Source organism: Manis javanica, chromosome 7 (assembly GCF_040802235.1).
Source record: "Manis javanica isolate MJ-LG chromosome 7, MJ_LKY, whole genome shotgun sequence".
NCBI classification, from domain to species: Eukaryota; Metazoa; Chordata; class Mammalia; order Pholidota; family Manidae; genus Manis; species Manis javanica.
Genome location: NC_133162.1, coordinates 47,025,273 through 47,049,937, shown reverse-complemented (window position 1 = coordinate 47,049,937; position 24,665 = coordinate 47,025,273). Strand labels below are relative to the sequence as shown.

Genomic DNA, 24,665 nt, shown 5'->3' with positions numbered 1-24,665 from the left:
GTTTGGCAGAGAGGAGATTTGACTTTGGAAGCAATCACCTTACTGGAGTATTGAGAAGAGAAGCTATTCAGCAGTAGATTCGGCAGGAAATGGGAGATAAAGAAGTCGGGACAATAAACGTGAATTTATCTTCCAGAAATGTGGCTGTGAATGGGAAAGAATAAGTTGAAGCTGGACATAGAAGAAAGGACATGAGATCACAATATTGTGTTGTGTGTGGGGGAAGACAAGGGAAGCTAGTATGTGGAAATGCCAATATAGGAAGGAGTCAGAATGGAGGGAAGAGGAGGAAGACTATACGAGGGAGCAAGATCCCTATGAAGACCCAGAGGGATGAGAATAAGCACACACTAGAGATTTTAGCTTTAGATGGTAGAAGCACATCTCTTCAACATTTTGTCAGGAGGAAAGTATATCATATGGGTGAGTTGGCAGGTGCTCCGGTAAAAGTTGAGGGAGTGACTGCCTGGTGTCCTCTTTTGTTTCTGTGGTATATTTTCATGGTCATCTACTGACAGTGAAGAGGGAAGTAGTAGGTTAGGAGATGTGAGGACGGGGGAAAATGCTGAGGTGTCAACTATAGAACATGATGGAGAGCTCACCAGGCACACTGGAGCTCACAGGCAGCTTTGAGGGTCCAGTGATTAGAAACAGTTTAGTGATAACAATTAGAGCAACTGAGTGGTTTCCTAGAGCAACACTCAACATTCAGTAGTAGGAATGGTGATGGGAGACAGCTGATTGATCGAGGATTGGGATTTTGCTCTGTGAGGATGATGAGGTGAAGGTGTTAAGGACTTTGGCAAAAGTGACTGGCTAATGGTCCAAGGAGTCTAGGCTGCCTGGGAATTAGAGATGGGGTTGATAACAGGGAGAATGTGGAAGGGGCAAAGGAATGAAGGGCAGTGAGGGCTGTCTGAACTTGAGATTTCCTGAGAGGAGTGGTTGGGGAGAAAACGAGCAGTGTATGGCAGTAGGCCTACTGGGAACAAAGGTCATTTCAGTTGAGGTGGTCAAACAACAAGAAGCTAAGTATTACCTGGGTGGTTGTTTTCAGGGACAATGAAGTCTCCAAGAATGAAGACAAACCAGGACAGGAAGACTAAATAACGTGCCAAAATATCAGTGATGGTGGAGGTTGGTAAGTTACCTGAATGAGGAAGGGCATAGAGTGATTCTACCACCCATCTTCAAAGGGACACAGCATTTACATGAAAGTGAGGGAGAGTGATAGTTTGGAGATAGCTTTGAGGATAAGAGAGCATTGATACCAGAGTACATGGAATGTGAGGGTATGAGCAACATGTGTGAGGAAGCTGCAGGGGGAGTGCTTTTCAGGAAGAGCCAGATGCCATTTAAATCAAGGTGAAGAAAGACTTCCAGTGCTAGATTGAGAAAGGGGGTAGTTTTGATTTTGGGAAATGAGGTTCCAGATAGCTATGATAAGGGTTGGGTGGGGGGCACTCAGCTCTGCATTTGCATAATTGTGAGCTCTGGATTTAAACCAAGATGAAATGGCTCCTTTCCTACTAAGGTGCATGAATACTACTACTGCAGTCTGAGTATGTTTTATACTGCAGTTTCTCGGGCACTGTTTGGGGTACAAAGGTGAAGAAGTGCCCCCGTCTCTGCCCTTATGAGCACAGAATCTAGTGAAACAGTGGACATCTACATTGAGGTCCACGGCAGTGACTAAAGCAATCATTTGTGTGCTTTGCCCAAGGCCACATAGCCCAACCCAGGAATAGGCGAGGGAGTTCAGAGAATGCTTTTGGGACATCATGATTGAACATGAATTAAGTCAGGTAAAAGAAACAGGAATGGGAATGAGCATCCAGGCAAAGGCAGAGAATAACTAATAAACAAGGCCTAAGTATGGGGAACAATAAATAACTCTTGGAAGGCTTCACAGACCTTGTCCTGGACAGCCACTGCAGGGTTTCAGGGAAGAGAGTGAAAAAGATAAGCATGTAGGTAAATGTCAGTGGGGTAAAGATAGATGTAAGGGATCCACTTGCTGAAGGTTGGTTTTCCTATTAGGAAACTGGGGCAAGTACTAACAAGATTAAATACCATATTTCTACATCTGCTGGAAGGAGAGGGCAGGGTAAATTCCTCACCAAATTCTCAGCGTTGGACTGCATTCAGCACTTAACTTTGCTCCTTCTGCGTAGAGCCCAGCAACTTCATGGCTCCACCTTTTGGCTGTTCAAAGCCTCCTGTTTGGTACTCTGAGCCCTAGTGTGCTCACCTCAAAACTATCTGATCTTGAGTCCTTACCCTGATCTTTAGTTTTTGAATTTATAAATAATACTTGTTTTGTTCCCTTCAGTGTTAGAAATTTGAATAGTGAATTCAGAATGTCTGAGAGCCTTCGCTCTCTCTCACTGTTTTTGTTTCACATGTTTTGGAAGTAGTGCTTAATAATAGTTTTTTTAAACCACACTTCTTTAATATTAGTAACATGCATCCATTGTTGAAAGTTTGAAAAAATAGAGAATTAGATGTAAGAAATAGGAAATCATTCATGATCATCACTCAGAGATAATTACTGCTAACGTTTTGTTGTGTAGATTTTTCAATTCACTGTGTGCAGTTATACATACTTTTTGAAGTTGAAATTCTCCCAGTTTTATGAAAACAACGTTATCTACATCAGAGGAAATGGGCACAACTTCACATGTCCAATCAAAAATATATAGAAGCCATTTTTTTCTACTTTTGCTGAATTTTATACAGATGACTGGATTCAATACAGTAATTTAGCCACCTTTGAGCCAAAAGGACCTTTTGCATCTTTCCTCTTGGAATTTTGGCCTTGTGCCTGTGTGCAGGTATGTTACAACAGAATTTACATGCTTTGTAAGCCTTGACAGCATTTTCCACTTGGTAGTGTTCTGGGCTTAACTCTCTTTTTGAACATCTGTTGGCAACAAAATATCCCTGTACTGTTTATAGCTGTATTACTTGCAACAAGGTCATGTAGGTTCCTTGAGGGCCTTCACTTAGGTACTCCAGACTCACAGTACAATGCTGAAACCCCAGATTTAAGTATTTTGTTAGTCAGTTGATTGACTGCACTCATATTTGCTCCCCCTTCTCACACCTAATCCCAGGATGATTGAATTGCTTTTATGCCTGGGAATATAGCTAAAACTTATTTCAGGGGATTCCATCCTTACCTGCTACCATTGCCACTTTAATAATCAGCGCTTAGTGACAGCCTACTATATGCCAGGCATTGTTTGAAATCTTAAGGATACAAAGATGGATAAATCAAGGCTTCTGGCTCAATGATCTCACAAAGTATAAGTTAAAACATTTCTCTGAATTTATATAAATTTATCTGAGAAAAAAATCAGGACTGTGAAACATGAAATAAATTTACGTGAAACGACATTTCTTTAAACTCAGACTTTAAAAATGCAGTAAAAACTGATTTTTTGAAATGCAGAAATAAAACTTCCAGCATTTTCCTTTATTGTAAAATGGTTACATTTTACTTGTCTTTCTAAAAACTTAGGAGTTTTAATAGCTCTCTTATTCTGCTCTGCCTTGCCAGCCACTGCTAACCCCTTTCATTACCTTAATTTTCTCAACTGATGGAGGAGGTTTTGTAATCCTCATTTCATACATGAGAAACTCAGGTTCAGATTAAATAATATGTCCAGAATCACCCAGCAAATAGGGCAGGTTTTCAAACCCAGGCATGATTTTTGAAATCGACTTTATGATAAACTGGCTCCCAATTCTTTGAATCAATAGCTCTTCAGAGGAAGTTTAGCATGTGTTATACCTCATTCAGTGAGCCACTTGCCCTTGATGCTGGGGTTCTTGTTTGCAGAGTTGAAGAATGAATTTAGCAAACAATCAAGGTAGGAGAGCCAGGGCAGAGGCTTTTATTGAGACAGTGAGAGGACAGAGCTCCTGGCTCACGCCAGGAGGGGACAGGAGAGCCTGGGGTGGTGCGTTGTTTATAGAGGATTTATAGGCAGTTGAGGATTTGGGGGAACTGAGGGAACTTGTACCACCGGCCCTGCCCTCAAGGTGGGCAGGGTTGTTGTCTGTTTGCTAGGGCTGTTTACAGTGAAGTCACAGGTTATGCTGAGATACCCTTGAGGAACACTCAAACATTCCAGGCCAAGTTGCTCATGGCCTTCTGACCTTTAACTGACCTCACTGAAGATGGCTATATTCCTAGTCTAGTATCTTTACCCTAGAGAATTAGTGCGACCTTGACTTTACTCAACACAGAGTTTCAATAGGGACTTTACACTGTTACATTGCTTTGACTGTAAATATCTTGCCCTGCTTTTTCTGGAGGCCCTCACCCTACTCTGTCTAAGCCCATGGTCCCTGTCTCACCCTCAACTGCTCAAATTAGCATATTGTCCAAATTATGCAAGACTAAGGAGGCCTGCATGGTTTGGGGGCCCCTTCTACTGATCCCAGGCCGATTTAAGTGCCTGTCTGTGTCTTGGGAACATTTGCTCTGACACTCGTCTGTCTACCACCAGTCTACAAAGCTTCTTGAAGACAAGGCGTGTGTACGGTTACTGAGTTCTAGCCCTGTGCTCACACCAGACACGGTCAATACTCGGGATATTTATTGAGAGCACGCAGGAATGAATGACCAGACCCACACTGAATTCTAGTTCTTATCCAGTCTTTAGAGCCTGGACGTGTAACACCGTCAACGTTTCTCAGGATGACCAAGAATACACATTTCACGCGTCTGCGTGTTGAAGGATCTTGCAAACTGGAGCAATCTAATATACAGCACCGAAGAGGCGCCACTCAAGTACTCATTTATCAGGCAGGGCTAGTGAGAATCTGGCCAGTGCTGGAACGAGAAAACAAGGCTAACCTTCGGGCCTCCTTCCAGTTGTGCCGCACATGTCTCCCACTCCAGCCACAGAACTCAATCCAGGGCGCCCAGCGGGCGCCGCGAAAGAACCGCGCAGGCGCGGACTTCCCGGGGCTTTATGCTTCCGCAGGAAGTGCGCCGCTACAGGAAGTGACGAAAGCCGGGGTGGCTGAAGGCCTGGGACGGTCCCTTTTTCTCCACGCGGTGAAGAGACAAGTCGCCCTACGGAGCTTTTGCTGAACGATGCCGGGAAAACTCCTTAGTGATTTGGGATCAGACACGACCGTGGAAAAACTGGAAATGCCGCGAAAGCAAACTGAGAAGGTACCGCCGAGGGTCGGGGACCTGGGGCTAGGCAGCACGAGGGTCCCGGCGCGGAAAGGAGCGGGGTGTGGGAGAGGAGGGGTGCCGCAGCCCGGCCCGAAACCGGCGCGGTCCCGGCCGAGGGGCCGAGTGCTTTGAGCAGGCGGTGGGAGCGCGGAGCGCGCCGGGAGCTCTGGCCCAGTGGCCCAGCGGCCCAGCGGCCCAGCGGCCCAGCGGGTCGGAGCGGCAGTGAGGGCCGGGTGCCCACGTGGTCCTGGAGGCCGGGCGCTCCGCGCTAATGCGCAGGCTTGGACGTTCACAGATGGGCCGTGCGTTGTTGGCTCAGGCTCCGACCCAACTCCGGGCGTGAGCGCGAGCGGAGGAAATTGTAAGGCAAGGTGAGGACCGACACTTAGACTACGCTCGCGAGACCCAAAACACCTGCACACGTGGGCGGCGTATGCACTGACATTCTTTTTTGCCCTAGTAAGGGAGGTGCAGTTTGTTTTCCGGTAAGCAGATGAAGTAATTCAGTGCCTTAGAAGGTGAGGTAATTCAGCTGCCCTTAATGTTTATTGACCAGATTTCCCATGGAAATGTAAAGTCCTGTTGTGGTGCTAACTGTACACTATATTCGTGATAGACGCCGGCAGTGTGCAGTAGTCTTAAGTGACTTTGATATCTGTCCGCCTCTTTGCTGTTGCTTCCTTGGATAGTGATTTATTTAACTGTGACTGACACTGTTCTGCGATAAGGTCAGTAGGAACAAAGATTGTCCCAGAATTTGTGTTGTACGTGACTTAAGATTTTATTTCCTTTTTGTTTCTGGGTTTTTTTGATGGGCAGCATTTACAGCAGCGATCGATATTTTGGCCTCTTAGGAAGCCAGAGGGAACACAGACTTCTCTCCACAGGTGGGGAGGAAATGGTCCAGGTTTAGCTGCTCTTTGTCAGTGAGTATGATAAGCTGTGGGATGCTCACATTTAAGAGGGCCATGGCCAAACTTCAGTACATTCCAAAAGACACTGTCGGGATGGGAAATCCACTCTAATTTGGTGGAAACAAGGGATGAAAGAACTGAAGTCTTCGGGAGCAGACCAAATTATTTTTCAAATGTCTGAAGGACTGTCATGTGGAGGAGATTATCCTCATCCATGATTTGAGAGCAGAGGCCAAGCCTGAAGTTTCAGGGAAGCAGATTTCAGCTCAATGTAATAGTTTACATAGTTTTGGGATTGGCCTGGGTTTCTGCCATAGAGGTTTTAAGAGAGGCTGACACACCTAATTGTTTTCAGTAATACTAAGTAATTAAGCTTTCAGTAATAAAAGTTGGAGAGGGTCAGAAGTTTCAGGTAGGAGCCATAGTCTAGTTTGGTTTTGAGGTTTCACCCATCCCATTTCCTTGTAACTTATGTGGGTCTTCCCCCGCCTTTTTCTTTAAATCGTGTATGTCTATTTTTTTAAATGTTGGGTGATAAATTGTGAGTGTTTAGAGCTTTCTGGTTCCTAAAGTGTCTCCATAAAGTCATTTGTACTTGTGAGCTAGGTGAGACAGATATTATGAATCCATGTTTTACCTGTATGGGAATTCCAGCATAGAAAGGAAAGAAATCTGCTTAACATCCTTCTGTGGACATATATGGCCTTATTACTCCTGATCAGGATTAAGTCAAAGTGTACTTGATGATTTTCTGTGGTAGTATTTAGAGTCTATTGGAGCATCCTAAGAGTCACCCCAAATTCTTATGATAATTTGATTTTACAACTTGTTAGACAAACATGAATATTATTAAGAGGCATTCTCTTCCAAACCAATGAAATTAATGATATATACTGTACTTATTTCCATATAGCTAAGAGATGGTACTAAAAAGCATTATTTGATGTTGCCTTATCATAAAGTGAAAGTACAATGTTGAAAAATGCCCCAAATTATGTTTCTCATAATTTTGTGATCTTGAAATACTCCAGAATTGAGGTATTATATAAATGTATAGAAGCTTTGTTGAGTGTTTGTATTTTTTAAATTTATTTTTAGAAAGGCAGAAAAGGGAAGACAAAATCTAATACTGAAGAGGGAACAGAAATAAAGGAAGAAATTATTTCCCCCAAAGCTAAAAAAGTTAAAAAGAAAGCTGGACCTTCTGAGGGTGACATGACTTCTCCTAAATCCAAAAAGGCAAAAAAAGAGGAGCCATCTCAAGATGACATCATTTCTCCTAAAACCAAAAGTGTGAAAAAACCAAAGGAGCCCTTAGGAAATAAAGTTGTTTCTCCTAAAACCAAAAAAGTAGTAAAAAATGAGGTGCCTTCTGAAGAAGTCGGTGCTCCTAAGCCCAAGAAGATGAAGAAAGAAAAGGAAATGAATGGAGAGATTGGGGAGAAGAGCCCCAAACTGAAGAATGGATTCCCTCATTCTGAATCGGTCTCTAACTCCAATGAAACTGCCAGTGAAGAAAGTAACAGTGAGTTAGAGCAGGTAAAATTGCATCTTAATATGTAGAATGTACTTACATTGTTTCAGTTAAATAGGTAGGTAATTGCTACACATGTTATTTAATAAGGGGAGGAAATTTGATGTGTCCCATGAACTGCATGCAGGGTGAGACTTCATGTTTAAAATTGCAGTGTCCAAATGCCTCCTTTGCAAATAAGTAGATCTATTTAAGTTTAGGAATCCTAGATAGCACAGAATATTGCTGGTGTAGAATGGCTGTGGAATAGTTCTTCATTGAGACTGCATCTACATTCACTAGCCAGACATAGTATTTGTGCAGTATATGTTTGCTACACATTTTTGTTCTGTTAGAACAAAATAGATTTAATAGATTATTATGTCTAGATTATTATGTTTCCTTTTTGGGTCTTGATTTACCTACCAAGGCTTTGTGGGGTTTTTTTTTTTGTTGATTCGGAAGAGATGTTTTAGAATGGGCTCTCTTGTTTCTCAGAAGGCTTCTCTGTATTAACATACATGGGTAAAGTTATTGATTTCTGTGGCCTTATTTGATAGGAAATGTCTGTGGAACAAAAAGAAGGAGCTTTCTCTAATTTTCCCATATCTGAAGAGACTGTCAAACTTCTCAAAGGTAATATTCTTGGAAATACCATCTAATGTTAGGATATGTTATTTGAAAGCCCTCCACTGTTTTTGTTGAGATGAACTATGCTGCAACCATATGATGGAGTAGATCTATATTCTGTATAAAACTGTACGAGTGATGGCTTTTGCTGCCAAACAAGTAATTAAAATATTTTCAGTACAATATGTATATTCAGAAGTGTAATGACTGATAGTGCTGGTGCAGTTAAACAGTTGATGCTATGTGAGTATTTTCTTTTTTGTCCTCTTCCATTTCTTGAGGCATGTCTAGGTTAATGATACCAGCTGATGCTGAACTCATCCTGGCAGTATGCCGGTAGTCACAGAGTTCCCACTAGGTGTTCTCTGAATTGGGGGTGGCACAATCTGGACTGCAGAGCACCTGGTTTTCAGGCTTATATTGACCTATGGATGAGATTTCATAACAAGTGACTTAGTCTCTCAAAATAATAAATATTATTATTTGGTGCTTTAGAGTTTGTTGATATTTTTCAGTCAAGCAGATCCTTTCCTACCAGAGTATTTTTGAACCTGACTTTGTAGATGTTGACCAGAAGGTAGAATTCCTTAATTCTACAGGGCCAGAAGCATGGGTGTGCTTTCGTCCTCCTGTATGGCTGGGATTTTAAGAACTGCAGTCTCAGATAACATGACTAATTTGTTCACAGCCCGTGGGGTGACCTTCCTGTTTCCTATACAAGCAAAGACATTTCACCATGTCTATAGTGGGAAGGACTTAATTGCACAGGCACGGACAGGAACTGGGAAGACGTTCTCCTTTGCCATTCCGTTGATTGAGAAGCTTCAGGGAGAAATGCAGGACCGGAAGAGAGGCCGTGCCCCTCAGGTAAGGTCTTCCACATAGACCTCAGGGGCTCCAAATCTGCACAGGAAAACTATCTCTTGGGCACAGCTTACATGCCTTATAGCTTTTTGTTGGGTTCTCCTTAAAGCCTCTTTTACTGGTGGAGAAGCGGATATTTCAGATATTTCTCTGAAGGTAGTCCAGGATAATTCTTTCAAGATGGTTGGCCACAAACCGTAAATATGTCTAAATATTTAATCTGTCTCATGTTTGTGATCACCTGTATTATAAATTCCCATCATGTTCCCTTCATACTATAGATGTCTCTGGGCCTCACAGATTTTGGTCAAGCATCTTTGACCATTTTTGTTTAGATGGAGAAAACATGTTTAGTAGAGACGCATGAATAGGAGGAGGGGCACTTGGAAGTAAGGAGGCCAAGCCCCTTATCGGGATGGTGCTCATTCAGTTCATTTCTGGAGAATGTGGCATGACAAACTCTGTCCTCACTGAAATGCCTATATTGTCACCTTGGCTGTGGGCTCTTGGACCTGACATTCTGGCTCCATCTCACTTGTTCACTGACTTTCGGGTGTCCATGCCACCTTGTTGATGCATTGTTTACTGAAAATATAAACAAATGCAACAGTAAACAAATGAATTATTCTAGTACCAGGAATAATGCCTGGCACACAGTGGATGTTCAGTAAATGCCGGTTGGATGAACACAGTAGGTTGTTCATAAATCATAGCTGTAGTGGTTTCCCATAGTGGATCTATAGTGATTTCCTGTTGTATGTCCTCCTGGATCAAACTCAGAGTGCTCTTGGATGCAAAGCTCCTCACCATGTTGGCCCTGCCTTGCTTATCTGTCTTCATTCTACTTCAGATTCAGTGTAGTGGTTCAACTACAGGTTTTGGAGCCCTATTACCTAAATTTAAATCCAGGCTCTGCCTCTTAGGCTTTTGGTTTCAGAAATCTTGTGTATTATTTTAGGTATTATAATACAATTGTACAGTACCATTGTAGGTCAGTAACTTGAAAGAATTAATGGGAATAATCCATATTAAGCATTTAGTATAGAGCTTGAGACATAGTAAAAGCTCACATAATTAGCTCATGTTACCATTAGCAGTGTTACTCCTTGCTCATGTTGTTCCTTTCCTGGAGCGCTGTTTTTCCAAGAACGAGCAGCTCCGTGAACCCTCCCCCAATTCCTCTAGCCTGCTCCATGCAACCCACCTTTGGGCACCCGCTTCTCTTCTGATTGGTAAGATCACAAGCTTTTCTCCTGAGCAGATTTGTCAGGAACCATATTTTTGATCCTTCAGCACATAATACATTGTAAAGTACATAATAGATTTTTGAAAATACCTGGTAAAATGACTTGACCCTTCTGGTCAATTCCAAGTGTGTTAAGAAGCAAAATACTGCATAATACTTTGAATTCAGTGATTAGTTTTTCCTTTTCAGGTACTGGTTCTTGCACCCACAAGGGAGTTGGCAAATCAAGTAAGCAGAGACTTCAGTGACATCACAAAAAAACTGGCAGTGGCTTGTTTTTATGGTGGAACTCCCTATAGAGGTCAAAGTAAGTAAATTCAAAAGTGAGGAAAGGAAAAATGCCATCCATTATTGGATGCCCTGATTTAATTCTTCTGACCTTGACATCTGTCTTTACGTGGTCTAGTTATTTATGATGGTTTTCTTTTGTCATTATTGTTTAAAGGTGGTCGCGAACATGGTCCTGCATGATGCAGTGTCAAATCCTTTACACAGTTCTCTGGGCATTTATAATATCTATATTTCTTTCTCTAAAGGCTGCACAGGTGTCTTACCGAACCCAAGAAGAAAGAGTCCAATTGGGCCCTTGGAACTAGAAAGTTAGAATTCAGAGTTAATCTCTTTCATCTGTCAAGAACGTGGATCTGTTTCTTTTTGTGTCCTTGTTTCCTTTTCGTTGCAGATAAGCTTTCTTTTTTCTAGACCCAAGGACCAAAAGTTACAGTCTTTGCTGTAGTAGTTTCCATTACTCTCCAGTTCAAGACCTTAAAGCTTTACTCTGTAAAGCAGATAAGTAATTCGGGAAGACAGGCACAAAAAGTCTTAGCATTGGCTTAGAAGGCTTGTGATTATTTCATTCCAGCTTTGGTTAAATGAACATAGGCTTTGGTACCAGGTGTGGTTTTGAATCTAGCCTCTGCCCACAGAGTGGCTATGTGATTTCTAAGTTCAAGTTGCTTGATTTTTCAGCACTTTGATTTGCTTGTGTAAAGAAAGAGCATTACTAAACTCTCCTGCAGGGGTGTAGTGAGGATTGCATTGGATAATGTATGTGGAGTGCCTATGGTAATCCCGAGACTGCAATAGGCACTTGGTAAAAAGCTGCATTATTACCGTCTCACCTCAGTTACACTGAACTCCCATTTTCCTGAATGTCTCTGTACCTTGTTGGAATCCTTGCCCCTCTATCCTGTCTCATTCATTGTGTATCTGCTTACTTACCTTAATGAAAGTTTCTATTTCTTTAAGATTCTTATTCTCACTTTGTGAAACCATGGCACTTTCTACCAGCCAAGGAAGTCATTTCCTTCCTGGTGCTACCATCTCACTCTGGTACATTTTTTAGTTAATGTCATGTAATATACTAGGTTGCCACTTCTTACATGTTTTTCCACTAGATGAAGGAGTCCTTGAGTATCTTTTTTTATCTTTATTACTTAGTATATTACCTTTTACTTGTAGTTAATAAATACTGTAGAATAAAAATATATTTAATTGGTACCCTAGACTAATAAAAGGACTTTGAAACCCAGCGTATCTTATCATTGATGTTCTTTATAGTTGAACGCATGCGGAATGGGATTGATATACTGGTTGGGACTCCAGGTCGTATTAAAGATCACCTGCAGAATGCCAAACTAGATCTTACCAAACTTAAGCATGTTGTCCTGGATGAAGTTGACCAGATGTTGGATATGGGATTTGCTGATCAAGTGGAAGAGATTTTATGTGTGGCATATAAGAAAGGTAACCTCCAAATTCGAGGAAGCCATAAAAGGGATTGGAGGAAGCGTGGTGATAAGAGTTAAATGAAGCCTTAAGAAACTGGGAGGTGACTTATTTTATTCAGGAAAACTTGAATTAAGATGATTTATCACTTAACTACAATGGGGAAAATGGGAAAGTAAAAAAAGAAAAATTACATCTACCAGCTTGGTATACTTTGCTTTGGTATATTTCTTCCTAAATTTGTGCCATTGTGTTTAAGTGTGCATATTAATCTTACTGTACACATAAAAATTTGGCATTAATACTCCAAAATTAATACCATGATTTTATTCCATCTACATATTTTAATTTTTAGACAATAAATAGTTCTACCTGCAGACATTCTTATGCAGATGTAGCTCCTTTATAAATCAGCACTTGGAAATAGTTCTTCAGGATAGATTTCCAGAAGTGAAATTAAAGTTGAAAGGTATAAAGAGTTCATGCTCCTCAATATACATTGTTATATTGCTCTCCAAAAGAGTTCTGCCCACTCAACACTGCCTGAAATACATGAAAACACAATGGGATTCTAAGAGCAAGTTTTAAAAAAATTGGGACTGGGAAGCTTTTTAGAAACTGATCTAAAAGAATGAATAGACTGGAATTCTAAACTCAAAATAATGGGAAAATGCTAGGGCGTATAGATGAGCAGAGAATCTGTTCTGATGTTTGTTACAGATGTTTATGCCTAGTGATCTAAACGGTTGGTTACTGGGCCTGATGAGTTGGTGTCTTCCAGTTGGTCTCATTATAACGGACAGATTTCCCTTGTGGGTCATCAAGGCTAATGGTCAGAAAGCAAAATAACTTTAAAGTACTGCTGGAACCTTTACATCAATTACTTAAGCAGTACTTCTTTGGCCATTGGGAATCTTTTTGTATCTTTCATTTTTATGTCCCCGGTGCCTGTCTTGGCCTCAAGTGGTTGCTATAGAATATTGTTGGACCCTGGAAGAATGGGCAAGCTGGAATACTATGTGGGCTTCTTTGGGATATTTATACTGACTCTTCTTTCCTCCCCCAAAGATTCAGAAGACAATCCCCAAACACTGCTTTTTTCTGCAACTTGCCCTCATTGGGTATATAATGTTGCTAAGAAATACATGAAATCTACATATGAGCAAGTGGACCTGATTGGTAAAAAGACTCAGAAAACGGCAATAACTGTGGAGGTAAATGATTTAGTTGTTGGAATTAGTCGTAAGTTGTATACCATTTTTTTCCTGTCCGATAGAATTAAGACTGATAAATACAAACTGTTCTTCCAGATGAATAGTAAATTCATGTGAAAAGCCAAGTAAAAATGTATTTCTGTTTGAGTTGTATATGGTATCTATGTTTTCTAAATTTCATCATCTGATAGCCTGATTTCAGATTCTTTTGGAACCTAAAACTGAGTTTTAAGAACAGAAAGAAATTACATCTAGAATTTAAACACTAGAGGGCAGCACGGAAACCTAGTACTTTGTGTTGAGGCCGATAACCTGAATTGTTTCACCCAAGGAATAGACCTGTATGGTAACTGGCTGCTAATTGCATGTGTATGTGGATGAAAGGACAAAACACAAACTTTCTTGTTAGTTATTTGGTTTCCTGTAAGAATCTAGGGAGTGACATTTCTTTCTCTACATTTTCTTGGCTAAGTCGGAAAACAGTTAAGAAGCCAGATGTCTTTGGAGAAGGGGAAAAGCCCTCTGCTTTTTCATGGTTTAGTTTTTATCTAAACAGTGGTGGCAGCAGTCTGCTCCAACCAGGCCTAAACCATTGCTCCTAGGACCATTAGTACTGAACAGGTGATTGCAGGTTCTGGCAAGGTTTTAGTGAATAAATATTTTTTCCCTCTCTTACAAGCATCTGGCTATCAAGTGCCACTGGACTCAGAGGGCAGCAGTTATTGGGGACGTGATCAGAGTGTATAGTGGTTACCATGGGCGCACTATCATCTTCTGCGAGACCAAGAAAGAAGCCCAGGAGCTGTCACAGAATGTGTCCATAAAGCAGGTTGGTCTTCCCCCCTTTCCTTTGGGGAGGAAGCATCTTTCAACTAACAGTCCAATATTACATGTTAGAGGTTACCTAATCCATCAGTCTTATCCCACAGATGAGGCAGTGGTGGCTCAAACCCAAGGCTACATGGATAGACTGGGTTCAGTCACACTTCTCTGGTGTTCTGTACCTTGTGTAGTTGGATACAGTCGATTTAATGACCAAGGAGTGGAAATTTTGAGGCTTGTCTATGTGAGGTCCATGTTTTCCCTTTTGCATTGTTTTCAGCAAAAGGGTGACCAAAATAAGTATGTCTTTATGGGCCTCGCTTGTGATTTTAAAAATACTTGAATTGCTGGATCTGGTATTCTTAGACCAGTGTATTTCTTTGGCAGGATGCCCAGTCATTACATGGAGACATTCCTCAGAAGCAAAGGGAAATCACCCTGAAAGGTTTTAGAAATGGTAATTTTGGAGTTCTGGTTGCAACCAATGTTGCTGCACGTGGGTTAGACATTCCTGAGGTTGATCTAGTTGTACAAAGTTCTCCACCAAAGGTAAGTGTTCTGTACTATGATGAAATTTTGTTGCTTTTTTGGGTGCTAAAAGAAAGTGGGAGTTGTATCATTTACTTTGATGTGGTTAGTAATAGCTGTCACTTGGGTGCTAGGATATGAAGAGTGATTTTCAAAACAAACCTGCCATGAGGCCCTCCCCTCTTAACAGTCGAGGAGAAGTGTAGTCAGTGGCCAGAGTTGGGAAGATAGTTTTCTGGTTCAGGGGAGTCCTGGCAGGCTTCAAGGAGGTAGTACAATTTTAAACTGGACTTTCAAGATAGGTAGGACTTAGATGGGGTGGGGGTAAGATAGATAAACTCATAAGCTAGAGGATAGAGAGGAGAGAAAAGGCCTGTAGTTAACAGCCTCCATGGTTAAAACTGCTTGGGTCTGTGTGGTGATGGGAACCTCTAAGGAGGGCCCTGAAGCAGAGTTTCAGTGGTGTGGACAGTGCTTCACATAAATAAAAGCCCATTTTCATTACTTCCAGCATGAGGCTTCCATAGCCTCCCCCCTAGATTGGCAAATCCCTCAAGTTAAAGGTTATTTACAGTGACAGAAAAAAAACCTGGTTATTGTGAAGTCACCAGTTCTTAAAAAGGAAGTCCCATTAGGTTGTAACATAGATGTCTTTTAAATGCATCTAGTCCTGTGCTTTCCGATGCGATAGCTACAGTTAATGGCTGTGTAAATACTTGAAATCCAGATAGTCCAAATTGATGTGCACCCTGTGTAAAATACACAGTGGATTTTGTTATAGTCTAAACTTTCTATTATGAGCACTGGACTTGGAAGACTTATGAAAAAAGAATATAAAATATCTGATTAATACCTTGTTTTATATAGGTAGCATATTGAAATAAAACTCTTAGGTATATTGAACTAAATGAAATACATTATTACAATCAGTTTAACCTTAAAAAAATGTTACTGGTTCCTACAAAATTGAAGATTGACATTACCTGTATCATTCTGTTGGACAACACTATTTAGATGATGCTTTTTGCAGATTTGCCCACAGGCTAAGGGACCACTGTTCATCATAGCTCTTTAAATTCAAATGCTAAGGAGTCACCCCAAACACCCTCAGGTAGTAACACGCTTGGCCCTTTACATGGGCTGCTCAGGTCTCTGTTTTTGCTCAATGTCACTCATGTCTTTTACTTTAATAGGATGTGGAATCCTACATCCATCGCTCTGGACGAACAGGTAGAGCTGGAAGGACGGGGATTTGCATTTGCTTTTATCAGCACAAGGAAGAATACCAATTAGTACAAGTGGAGCAAAAAGCGGTAAACTGTTTTAGCCTTCATTCTGTAAATGTTGAATTCTAGAGTCAGTCTTTGGTTTCTTTATTCAATTTTTATTAAATTTAAAATATTTTTTGTTTCTGTCATGGGGCCATGACTGAAAGCTTGTCAGATACATCTTGTTTTATATATTGTTATAATGACAAAAGCCCATTTTGAAATAACTGCATTTGAAAGCAGTGGTTTTATTTTCATATTTAAAATTACAAGGGGTGTTTTTATGTTTGAAAGGTAATTTTCAGACAGTGATGGCATGAGCATACCAGAAATATTTAAGCATAGATTAGTAGATTATAAGAATTGCTTGGAACCCAAAAGATAGCAATATGTCAAAAGGATAAAGTTTAAAATGGGAGAGAAGAGACTAATTTTCTCTACAGGATAGTTCTGTAAGGAAGTTCTCAGGTGGGCATGTCCTTCTCTGGGAGATGGAGCTTAATCTCTCCCCTTGCCCTTGAGTGGACTGCTCTTGGTGACTTGCTTGCACAGAGTAGAGTAGGCGGTTGGGTGGGGGTGGGGGCAGGGTGGAGGACTTGACAAGGCAGAAAGCAGGCACTCCTTGCTTGGCCAGATGACCACGGCCAACGTTAGTGGTAAGCATGTGCCCCTAATGATGATGTGATGAGATGGGTATTCACACCTAGTCTTCCCCAAAACCCATAACCCCAGTCTAAGCATGTGAAAAGCCTCAGATAGACTCTTACTGGGGGACAAAATTCTACAAAATACCTGACCAACACTCTTTAAAACTGTCAGGTCATGAAAAACAAGGAAAGACAGAAACTGCCACAGAGGAGAGGATCCTAAGAAGACATGATGACTAAATGTAATGTGGCATCCTGAATTGGGTTTTGGAAAAGTAAAAGATTTGTGAAAACACTAGTGAAATTCGAATGAACTCTGGAGTTAGCTGGTAGTGTGTAGAAATGATGGTTTCTTAGTTGTGACAGATGTACCATACTCATAACAGTAGGGAACCTCCGTGCGTAGTGTATGGGAACTCCTTGTAGTATCTTTGCCACTTTTCTGTAAAACCATTCTAAAAGAAAAAGTTTACCTTTAAATAGTAATAAATATGTTTGGTAAGTATAAAAAAATTAGAGGAGTACTAATCTTAGTGTGAACAGTTGATGGCCACATTGTACATTAAACTGTGGTTATTTTCTCATAGGGAATTAAATTTAAACGAATAGGTGTTCCTTCTGCAACAGAAATAATCAAAGCTTCCAGCAAAGATGCCATCAGGTATGTTCCCTGTCACTGCTGTGGTCTGTTCACTGCATGTGTCAGTGCCAGGATATTTGGCCTCTTAAATTTTATTTCCTTTATTTATTGTTTTTAACAATTTATAACCTGCTTGTTATAAAAATACTTAGGTTGTGCTGAGGTAAAATTTTATAAAGTATAAACCTTTATTTCTATTCATCCCCACCCAATCCTATTTACCAGAGGAAACCACTGTTAATAGTTTGATTTGTCTTGGGTGCTTAAGACAGATAAGAACTGTGTCTTAGATATGACATAGGTGGTTTCCACCTGAGAATTGAGTAGATTAGATCCACAGATTATATTCCCAATCTTAATTAATCTAGTGCCCCAAGGTAGGAATGAGCTGAATATTTCTTAAATTGTAGTTAATATCCAGATGGCGAGGATTAGACTAGTAGTGTTTGTCATTGGAGGTGCTTCTGGCATTTGGGGCAAGAGAATTAGTAATTGTTTGGATTGTTCTACCTGTAGACAGATACTGAGCTGTTTAGCATCCCTGGCTGTGCAGTGTGGCTGGGGATGAGCAGGATTAGCAACATGACAACTCAAAAGGTCTTGGCTGTTTTCCAGAAGTGTCCTAGTAGTGAGCTGCATCTCATGCTTAAGAACCACTGAGTATGAACATCATTTTTAGGGGGCTTTCCACAATTATTACAAATAAGTGAAATGCTTATTTATAGCCCAGGAGTGGGGCCCTTAACCAAAGGAAATGCTGGATATTAGCATATAAATGGCTCGGGAAAGTTCTTCAAATGAAAAGAATGTTAACTCAGCATTTTATTTTAGCCAGGCATGTTTTTGTTTAAGTAGCCTGTAGACAATTTCCTACAATGGCAGTTAAGGAAATTTAGGTTTGATAATTGGGAAGGAGGAAAGAGACAAAGATGCTCGTGGTGAATGAGATGACCCTTAGAGGAGCAACTCTTCCAAAAAAGGCTGCCTCGAGTCCTCTTATTCATGCCCTGGATGAACTCAGCTTGGAGATGTGACATTCATACCACCAAGATAATAATGACTCCCTAACAAATTCATAGTCTATAGTAAAAGTCCATACCATCTTTAACCTGATTTAGTTAGGAGTCTTTTTTTTTAATTCAGAATGTAAATAACTGTAGTATTTTCCAATTTTAGAAGTAACACATACTTATTGTAAAAAATGTCCAACATTTATTGACATCATTTTTAATTGGTAGTATGACATTGCACTGTGTCTGTTTTGTGATTTAACCAGTCTGTGGGAATGCACATTTTAAAATTGTTTACATTCTTTCTGTTTTGTAAGTAATGCTGTGGTGAACATCTTAATATTTGTTTTGTTATTTCCTTGGGATAAAACTTACTGTGGTTTGATGGTAAAATAGAATTAGATATAATCAGAGTTATAGATTACTAAAGAAATGTGATGATTATATACATAGCATCAAAACGCTGTGTTATATGAAAAGCTTGGTTTGAAAGTTACTGATTTATCTTGAGATGTAATTACCTTGAAAATGAAACCTGTCTACCTCTCTCCTTTCTTCTGACAATTACACTCTTAAAACTGTAGGCTTTTGGATTCGGTGCCTCCCACTGCCATTGGTCACTTCAAACAGTCAGCTGAGAAACTGATAGAGGAAAAGGGAGCCGTGGAAGCGCTGGCAGCGGCACTGGCCCATATTTCAGGGGCCACATCAGTGGACCAGCGCTCCTTAATCAACTCAGATGTGGTAAGGGTTCCTGTCAAATTTCTGACGCCTTATAATTTGAAGTTTGAGTGGGATTTGAAAGGGTTAAACTTCTCATTTGTTTTAACTCTTGCATTAAGGTGGATATGTAAGCAAACCAGTAGAGACAGAAAATGGATTATTGGTTGCCAGTGTCTTGGTGGAGGAGGGAGGGGAATGGTACTGCTAAGGGGCATGTGGTTATGTTAGGGGGGGTGGGTGTTGTGTATTTTCCTCAGTTCTTGTCCCTGCCACAACAAAGAATTGAAGGGCAGAGGCCCACCTATAAACAGCATCGTAAAAGGCAACGTAGTAAAAAATCCTGCCTTTTACTATGTTGTTCATAGGTGGGCCTTTTAGCAGGCTAGGTAAATTTTAAAATGGCACGATCTACTTGACACAATGAAGACATGGGCTGTGCTCAGATACTTTTCCTTTCTGGGGAATATTCAGACATTCAAGGCCAAGTTCTCCTGACCTTTTGAGCTTTAATTGATTAACTCATTAACTTAGACTTTTGTGGCTTTCTAGTTTTAACTGTTAGAGTCCCTTCTAGGGGGCTTTACTGCTCTTATTCTCTTTCCACCCCACTCATATCTATTTTCTTGCCTAACAGTTTCCCGTTTGGGGATAATGAAATGTTCTGGAATTTTAGATAGTGGTGATGGTTGCAAACCTTGTGACTATACTAAAAATATCCCTGAATTGTATACTTTAAAATAGAGAATTTTATGGTATATGAATTATATGTCCATTTTATGAACACGTAAATGCATGTGATATATTTAGTTAGCTTTACTAGAAACTTAAGAAGGTGTATGCTTTTCTCTTTTTAATTGAAATTTTTGAGAATTGTCAGATCATAAGTAGTTGTAAGAGATAATACAGAAAGATGGTACACTTTACACAATTTCCCCCAAGAGTAACATTTTTACAAAACTATCATATACAGTTGGGTTGCTAACACTGGCACAATCCACCTTTCTTACTCAGAGTTTCCTGATTTTACTTGTACTAATTTTTGTGTGTGTATGGGTGGACGGACGGGGGCACGATATGGGGAGGTGGATGCTTTTAGGGAGAATTTTTCCAAAAATACTTCAGAAACACGAGGGCAAGTGTTTATCAGTTAGTTTTAGAGACTTTAATTTGTTCCCCCTTCTTCTATAAGGGCTTTGTGACCATGATCTTGAAGTGCTCAATTGAAATGCCAAACATTAGTTATGCTTGGAAAGAACTTAAAGAGCAACTGGGTGAGGAAATTGATTCCAAAGTGAAGGGAATGGTGTTTCTCAAAGGAAAGCAGGTAAGGAAGGCTGGGGCTTTTGTCACGACCTCGCTTGGTTCAGTAGCTTTATGTGGGCAGTAACACTGTATGGTGGCTTCTCCCAGTCCTAACAGGGAGATGCTGCATTTTTCTACTATATATATAGTCTTCCCTGGGCAGTGTCATCCATGACCCTCTGTTGCCACTGAGTCACTGACAACAGCCCACGTGTATCTCTAGCCTGAATCATCTGCAGGCAGTATCAGACCTGAAGATCCAGCTGCTTCCCTAACATCTCCATCCAGATGGGGTTTATTAAACAACTTAAAACTAATTCAAAATTTAAAAGCTTTTTTAATCCTTGGCCTTTTGCTATTGTGCTTTTGGGAGGTATCATGTCTAGGCCTTGGTCTAAAATCCATCTAAAATTAATACCTGGGTGGTTGTTTTTGTATATGATACCTGCTCTTTTGCAGTATCACTTACTGTGCATTGTGTAATTCTAGTCAAAGGCTGGTTTAACTTGCATTTGTTTTGTTTTCTAGGGTGTTTGCTTCGATGTGCCCACTGCAGCAGTGCCAGAAATACAGGTGTCTTTTCTTTTGGATTTTGCAGTTACCGTATCTAGATTTTCCGTTATTGAAAATACAGAATAATAGAAAGGGAAACAACAGCTATAGGCCCTTTACTAAAAGTTAAGAATTAAATTCTAGTATTTTTTTCTCCTTTCCTTTTTATTCTGCTAGTTTTCTCATCCAGTCTGCCAGTTTTCCTTTATTTCTTACCACAGAGTTGTGAGCAATACCCAGCTTCTCGTTATATATTAATGGGGTTTACATAGGCATTTAATTGCTGTGTTTTCATTCAGTATTGCTGTGAGAAGTGTGTTTGTACAGGGTGTATTTATATGTTTACTACCTGACAGCTATGGGTGCTCTGTAGCAAAAGCATTGAGTGTGTGATACAGTGATGATGGTAATTTTCATAGGGAAATTTATTTTCCCACACTTTAGCAACTCTTAACTTTTTGGGCAGGAAGGTTAGTATTTTTGACTAGTGACCTTTTAAGCACTTAGGTTACCAGTCTACTTTTTCTTTAGAGAAAGGGCAAAACTGTCATCTTTCTCATGCCTTTCCAAACCAAATTCAATAAAAATCAAAGCAAGTAAAAACAAAACCATTTCTCAACAGGAAAAATGGCATGATTCACGGCGCTGGCAGCTCTCTGTGGCCACAGAGCAACCAGAGCTGGAAGGACCACGGGAAGGATACCGAGGCTTCAGGGGACAGCGGGAAAGCAGCCGAGGCTTCAGGGGACAGCGGGATGGAAACAGAAGCTCCAGGGGACAGCGAGAAAGAAATAGAAGCTTCAGAGGACAGCGATCAAGTGGTGGAAACAAAAATAACAGATCCCAAAACAGAGGCCAGAAACGGAGTTTTAGTAAAGCATTTCGTCAGTAATTTAGAGGATTTATATGGCAAAAACAATTGTGTTTGTCAACATTGAACTGAATATTAGTTTTAATACAAAATTAAAAGCACATTGTATTTCCTTCCTGACCACTTGCCCAGTACCCATCTCTTCCAGAGAAAGAAGTTTAATCTGAATTATTTCATATGATGGTTATCATTTCTAACTTTATTGCTACTTCTGTATCAGGTTTTCCTTTTGAAAAGATGTATGAATTCATTACATTTTATTCTAATGTATTGTCTATAGATTACAAGGTAAAATCAAGCATGTATCTGCCTATACTTTTTCAAAGTGACCTGTCTTTATACTTAAAAGTCTCTTAATAGTGTCCTTCCCTAAATTTCTATGGGGAATGCAACAGTCCTTGGAGAAGCACTTTGAGTAGTCGAAGCTTTGCTGTGTAATTGCTGTTCCTCAGCTGTCTGCCTAACCGTGGTCTTATGTTGAGAATTAATACTGAGCAATGTTTTGAAACAAGATTTCAAAGTTAGCTAGGATGTAACAGTTTATGTTAGCATATGATCTCGTTTAAAGGATGGTGATGCATTTGGTAGGAGACATTATATAGTTAGCCATTGTGTGCATTTTGATACATTTTTAGCTTCTCAGTATAAGGTGATTCATGCTTCAGTGAATTCTTCACAGATTTTATCCATCTATGTATGTGTGTGTATATATAAAGAAGTATTTTAGAAAGGAAGTATCCCTGAGGAGTTCCATACAGGTAAGATGGCCCCATAGCTTTCTTCATAAGTAAGGAGGGTGCATGAATGGTGCTTGATGATGATGTATTCCACTTACTATTGGAAGATTAACATTATTTACCAAGAAGGAATTAAGGGAGTAGGGGCCGGAGATTTGCATTGCTGAGTCAAAAAACCCACTCAAAATATTTTTCACATGCAAGAAGGAAACCGTTTGTATCTGTTGAGGGGGAAGAGAAGAACCAGGAACAATACATGCCAAAGCATTTTTTTTTTAAACTAAGGTATCATTAATAAACGATCTTACAAAGTTTTCACAGGAACAACATTGTGGTTTCAGCATTCACCCATCCCCCACTCCCACCCCCACTATTGCAGTCACTTGTCTATCAGTGTAGTAAGATGCTATAGAGTTACTAGTCTTCTCTGTGCTGTATTGCCTTCCCCAAGACTTACATATATTGTGATTGCTAATTATAGTGCCCCTTAATTCCCTTCTGCCTTTCAGCCCTTCCCACCCTCTCCACCCCCTTCCCTTGGTTACCACTAGTCCCTTCTTGGAGTCCGTGAGTCTGCTGCTGTTTGGTTCCTAAGGTTTTGCCTTGTTATATGCTACAAATGAGTGAAATCATTTGGCACTTGTCTTTCTCTGCCTGGCTTATTTCACTGAGCATAGTACCCTCTAGCTCCATCCATGTTGTTGCAAAATGGTAGGATTTGTTTTCTTAAGGCTGAGTAATATTCCATTGTGTATATGTACCACATCTTTGTCCATTCATCTGTTGATGGACACTTAGGTTGCTTCCGTATCTTGGCTATTGTAAATATTGCTGCGGTAAAACTGGGGTGCATATACTAAAGCATTCTTTTAATGGTGAAAACTGAATGGGTTATTAGTGTTTCTAGAGGTTAACTTCTGATGTGCAGACTGGGATTTTTAGGTAGAATGATGCAAATTAGTTTCTCAAAGGCCTAGTTCCTATAGTAGCAATGTAGGATCTGTTTCTATTAGACTGCTATTCTATTGAAAGGTTTTGGCTGCTTAGAGACTTCATCTGGAGACAGACTCTAGGTGGTTACTTTAAGTTGTTGCTTTGAGAGAACTAAAGAACTTAATATAGTAGCCCTGGCCAGATAACTCTTGAGTTCTCAAATACTTCTCTGGGAAACTTTCTGCATGGTGCAGGAGCTCAGGTGTGGCATTGTCTTCTCACCTTAACTCCTAGAAATTCTGTACTGAGGATCTCAGGGAATAAACATGCTAGAAGTTAAAATACATGGCCTGTCTTGTTCTCATTTAATTATTTTGAACAACTGAAATCTTTCTTGGCCCTGGTTTCTTTTCCTTGATTAGGTTTTTATATCTAATTTTCTTCACCTAATCACTTTACACTAAGACTCAGATAGCCAACTCAACTCTGACTCTTGAGTCAATGTCCTTTTTCTATTCAGACTTCAGTTCTATCCTTGAATCCTGACACAATGTTTCTATGTTCTCAGAAATTCTCTTGGCTTTTATTCCTTGATGCACTTGACAGTTTTATTTTTTTTCCTACTCAGTGGCTTCCCATTGAGCCACAGGGATTTAGGGAAAGATACTTGACAGACAACTCATGTGCCTTGTGGATTTCAATTTATTTATTCTACTCCAGTTTTGCTCAAATACTGAGCTTACTTAGTAACCAAAATATTGCACAGTTTGGATAGGAATGGGCACCTTTTGAAGCAGGTTAAAAGGATGCTATCAGTCCTTCAGGAAGGAACAGCTAAAACCTTGATATGGGTTAGCCTAATGAAAAATAATTGGGTATAAATCAAGAGTAAGGGGGAAGATGAATGGAATTTCACTTATCGTTATTTTAAAGAAAATGTGGCCGTTTTAATAAGTGAAGCTCAAGTTTCTTCTGGATCCTGGACTTCAAACCATATAATATAATTAGCCACTGTTTGGCTTATTGGACTAGCCTGAGAAATGCTATCCTTTTTACTATTTTCTACAGAGAAAATATTTTCCAATCAAATAGCTCAATGAACTTTAAAATACAATCCACTTTTATGTTGGAGCTTCTGTGCTGCAGTTTTCTTTACAGTTGTATATAAAATGTTTTTACTGTAATGAGTTAATGTGTAAAATACTGCTTTATGCAATAATAAAGATATTAGTACTTATAATTTATGGTTTTGGTGACTTTTTCCCTAAAAGTTGAAAATAGTTCAAAATTTTTATTTTAAAAATAATAAATGATAGGTATAAGAGC

At 40.0% G+C, this 24,665-nt stretch overlaps 1 protein-coding gene across 1 annotated transcript; it reads left to right on the top strand.

Moving 5' to 3' along the window:
- Positions 1-5,006: 5,006 nt before the first annotated feature.
- DDX21 (DExD-box helicase 21) lies at positions 5,007-24,579 on the top strand. The gene is made up of 15 exons (XM_017661781.3): positions 5,007-5,191; positions 7,210-7,650; positions 8,185-8,260; positions 8,943-9,121; positions 10,554-10,671; positions 11,925-12,110; positions 13,161-13,306; positions 13,986-14,135; positions 14,516-14,677; positions 15,850-15,969; positions 17,159-17,232; positions 18,806-18,965; positions 20,134-20,268; positions 20,775-20,819; positions 21,421-24,579. The coding sequence occupies exons 1-15, from the start codon at positions 5,111-5,113 to the stop codon at positions 21,688-21,690; spliced, it is 2,343 nt and encodes a 780-aa protein (XP_017517270.1). The 5' UTR covers positions 5,007-5,110; the 3' UTR covers positions 21,691-24,579.
- Positions 24,580-24,665: the final 86 nt, after the last annotated feature.

Coding starts and splice junctions, on each gene's coding strand:
- DDX21 (XM_017661781.3), top strand. CDS start 5,111: ATGCCGGGAAAACTCCTTAGTGATTTGGGATCAGACACGACCGTGGAA. Junction 9,122..10,553: donor AGAGAGGCCGTGCCCCTCAG/GTAAGGTCTTCC, acceptor TTTCCTTTTCAG/GTACTGGTTCTTGCACCCAC. Junction 20,820..21,420: donor CAGCAGTGCCAGAAATACAG/GTGTCTTTTCTT, acceptor ATTTCTCAACAG/GAAAAATGGCATGATTCACG.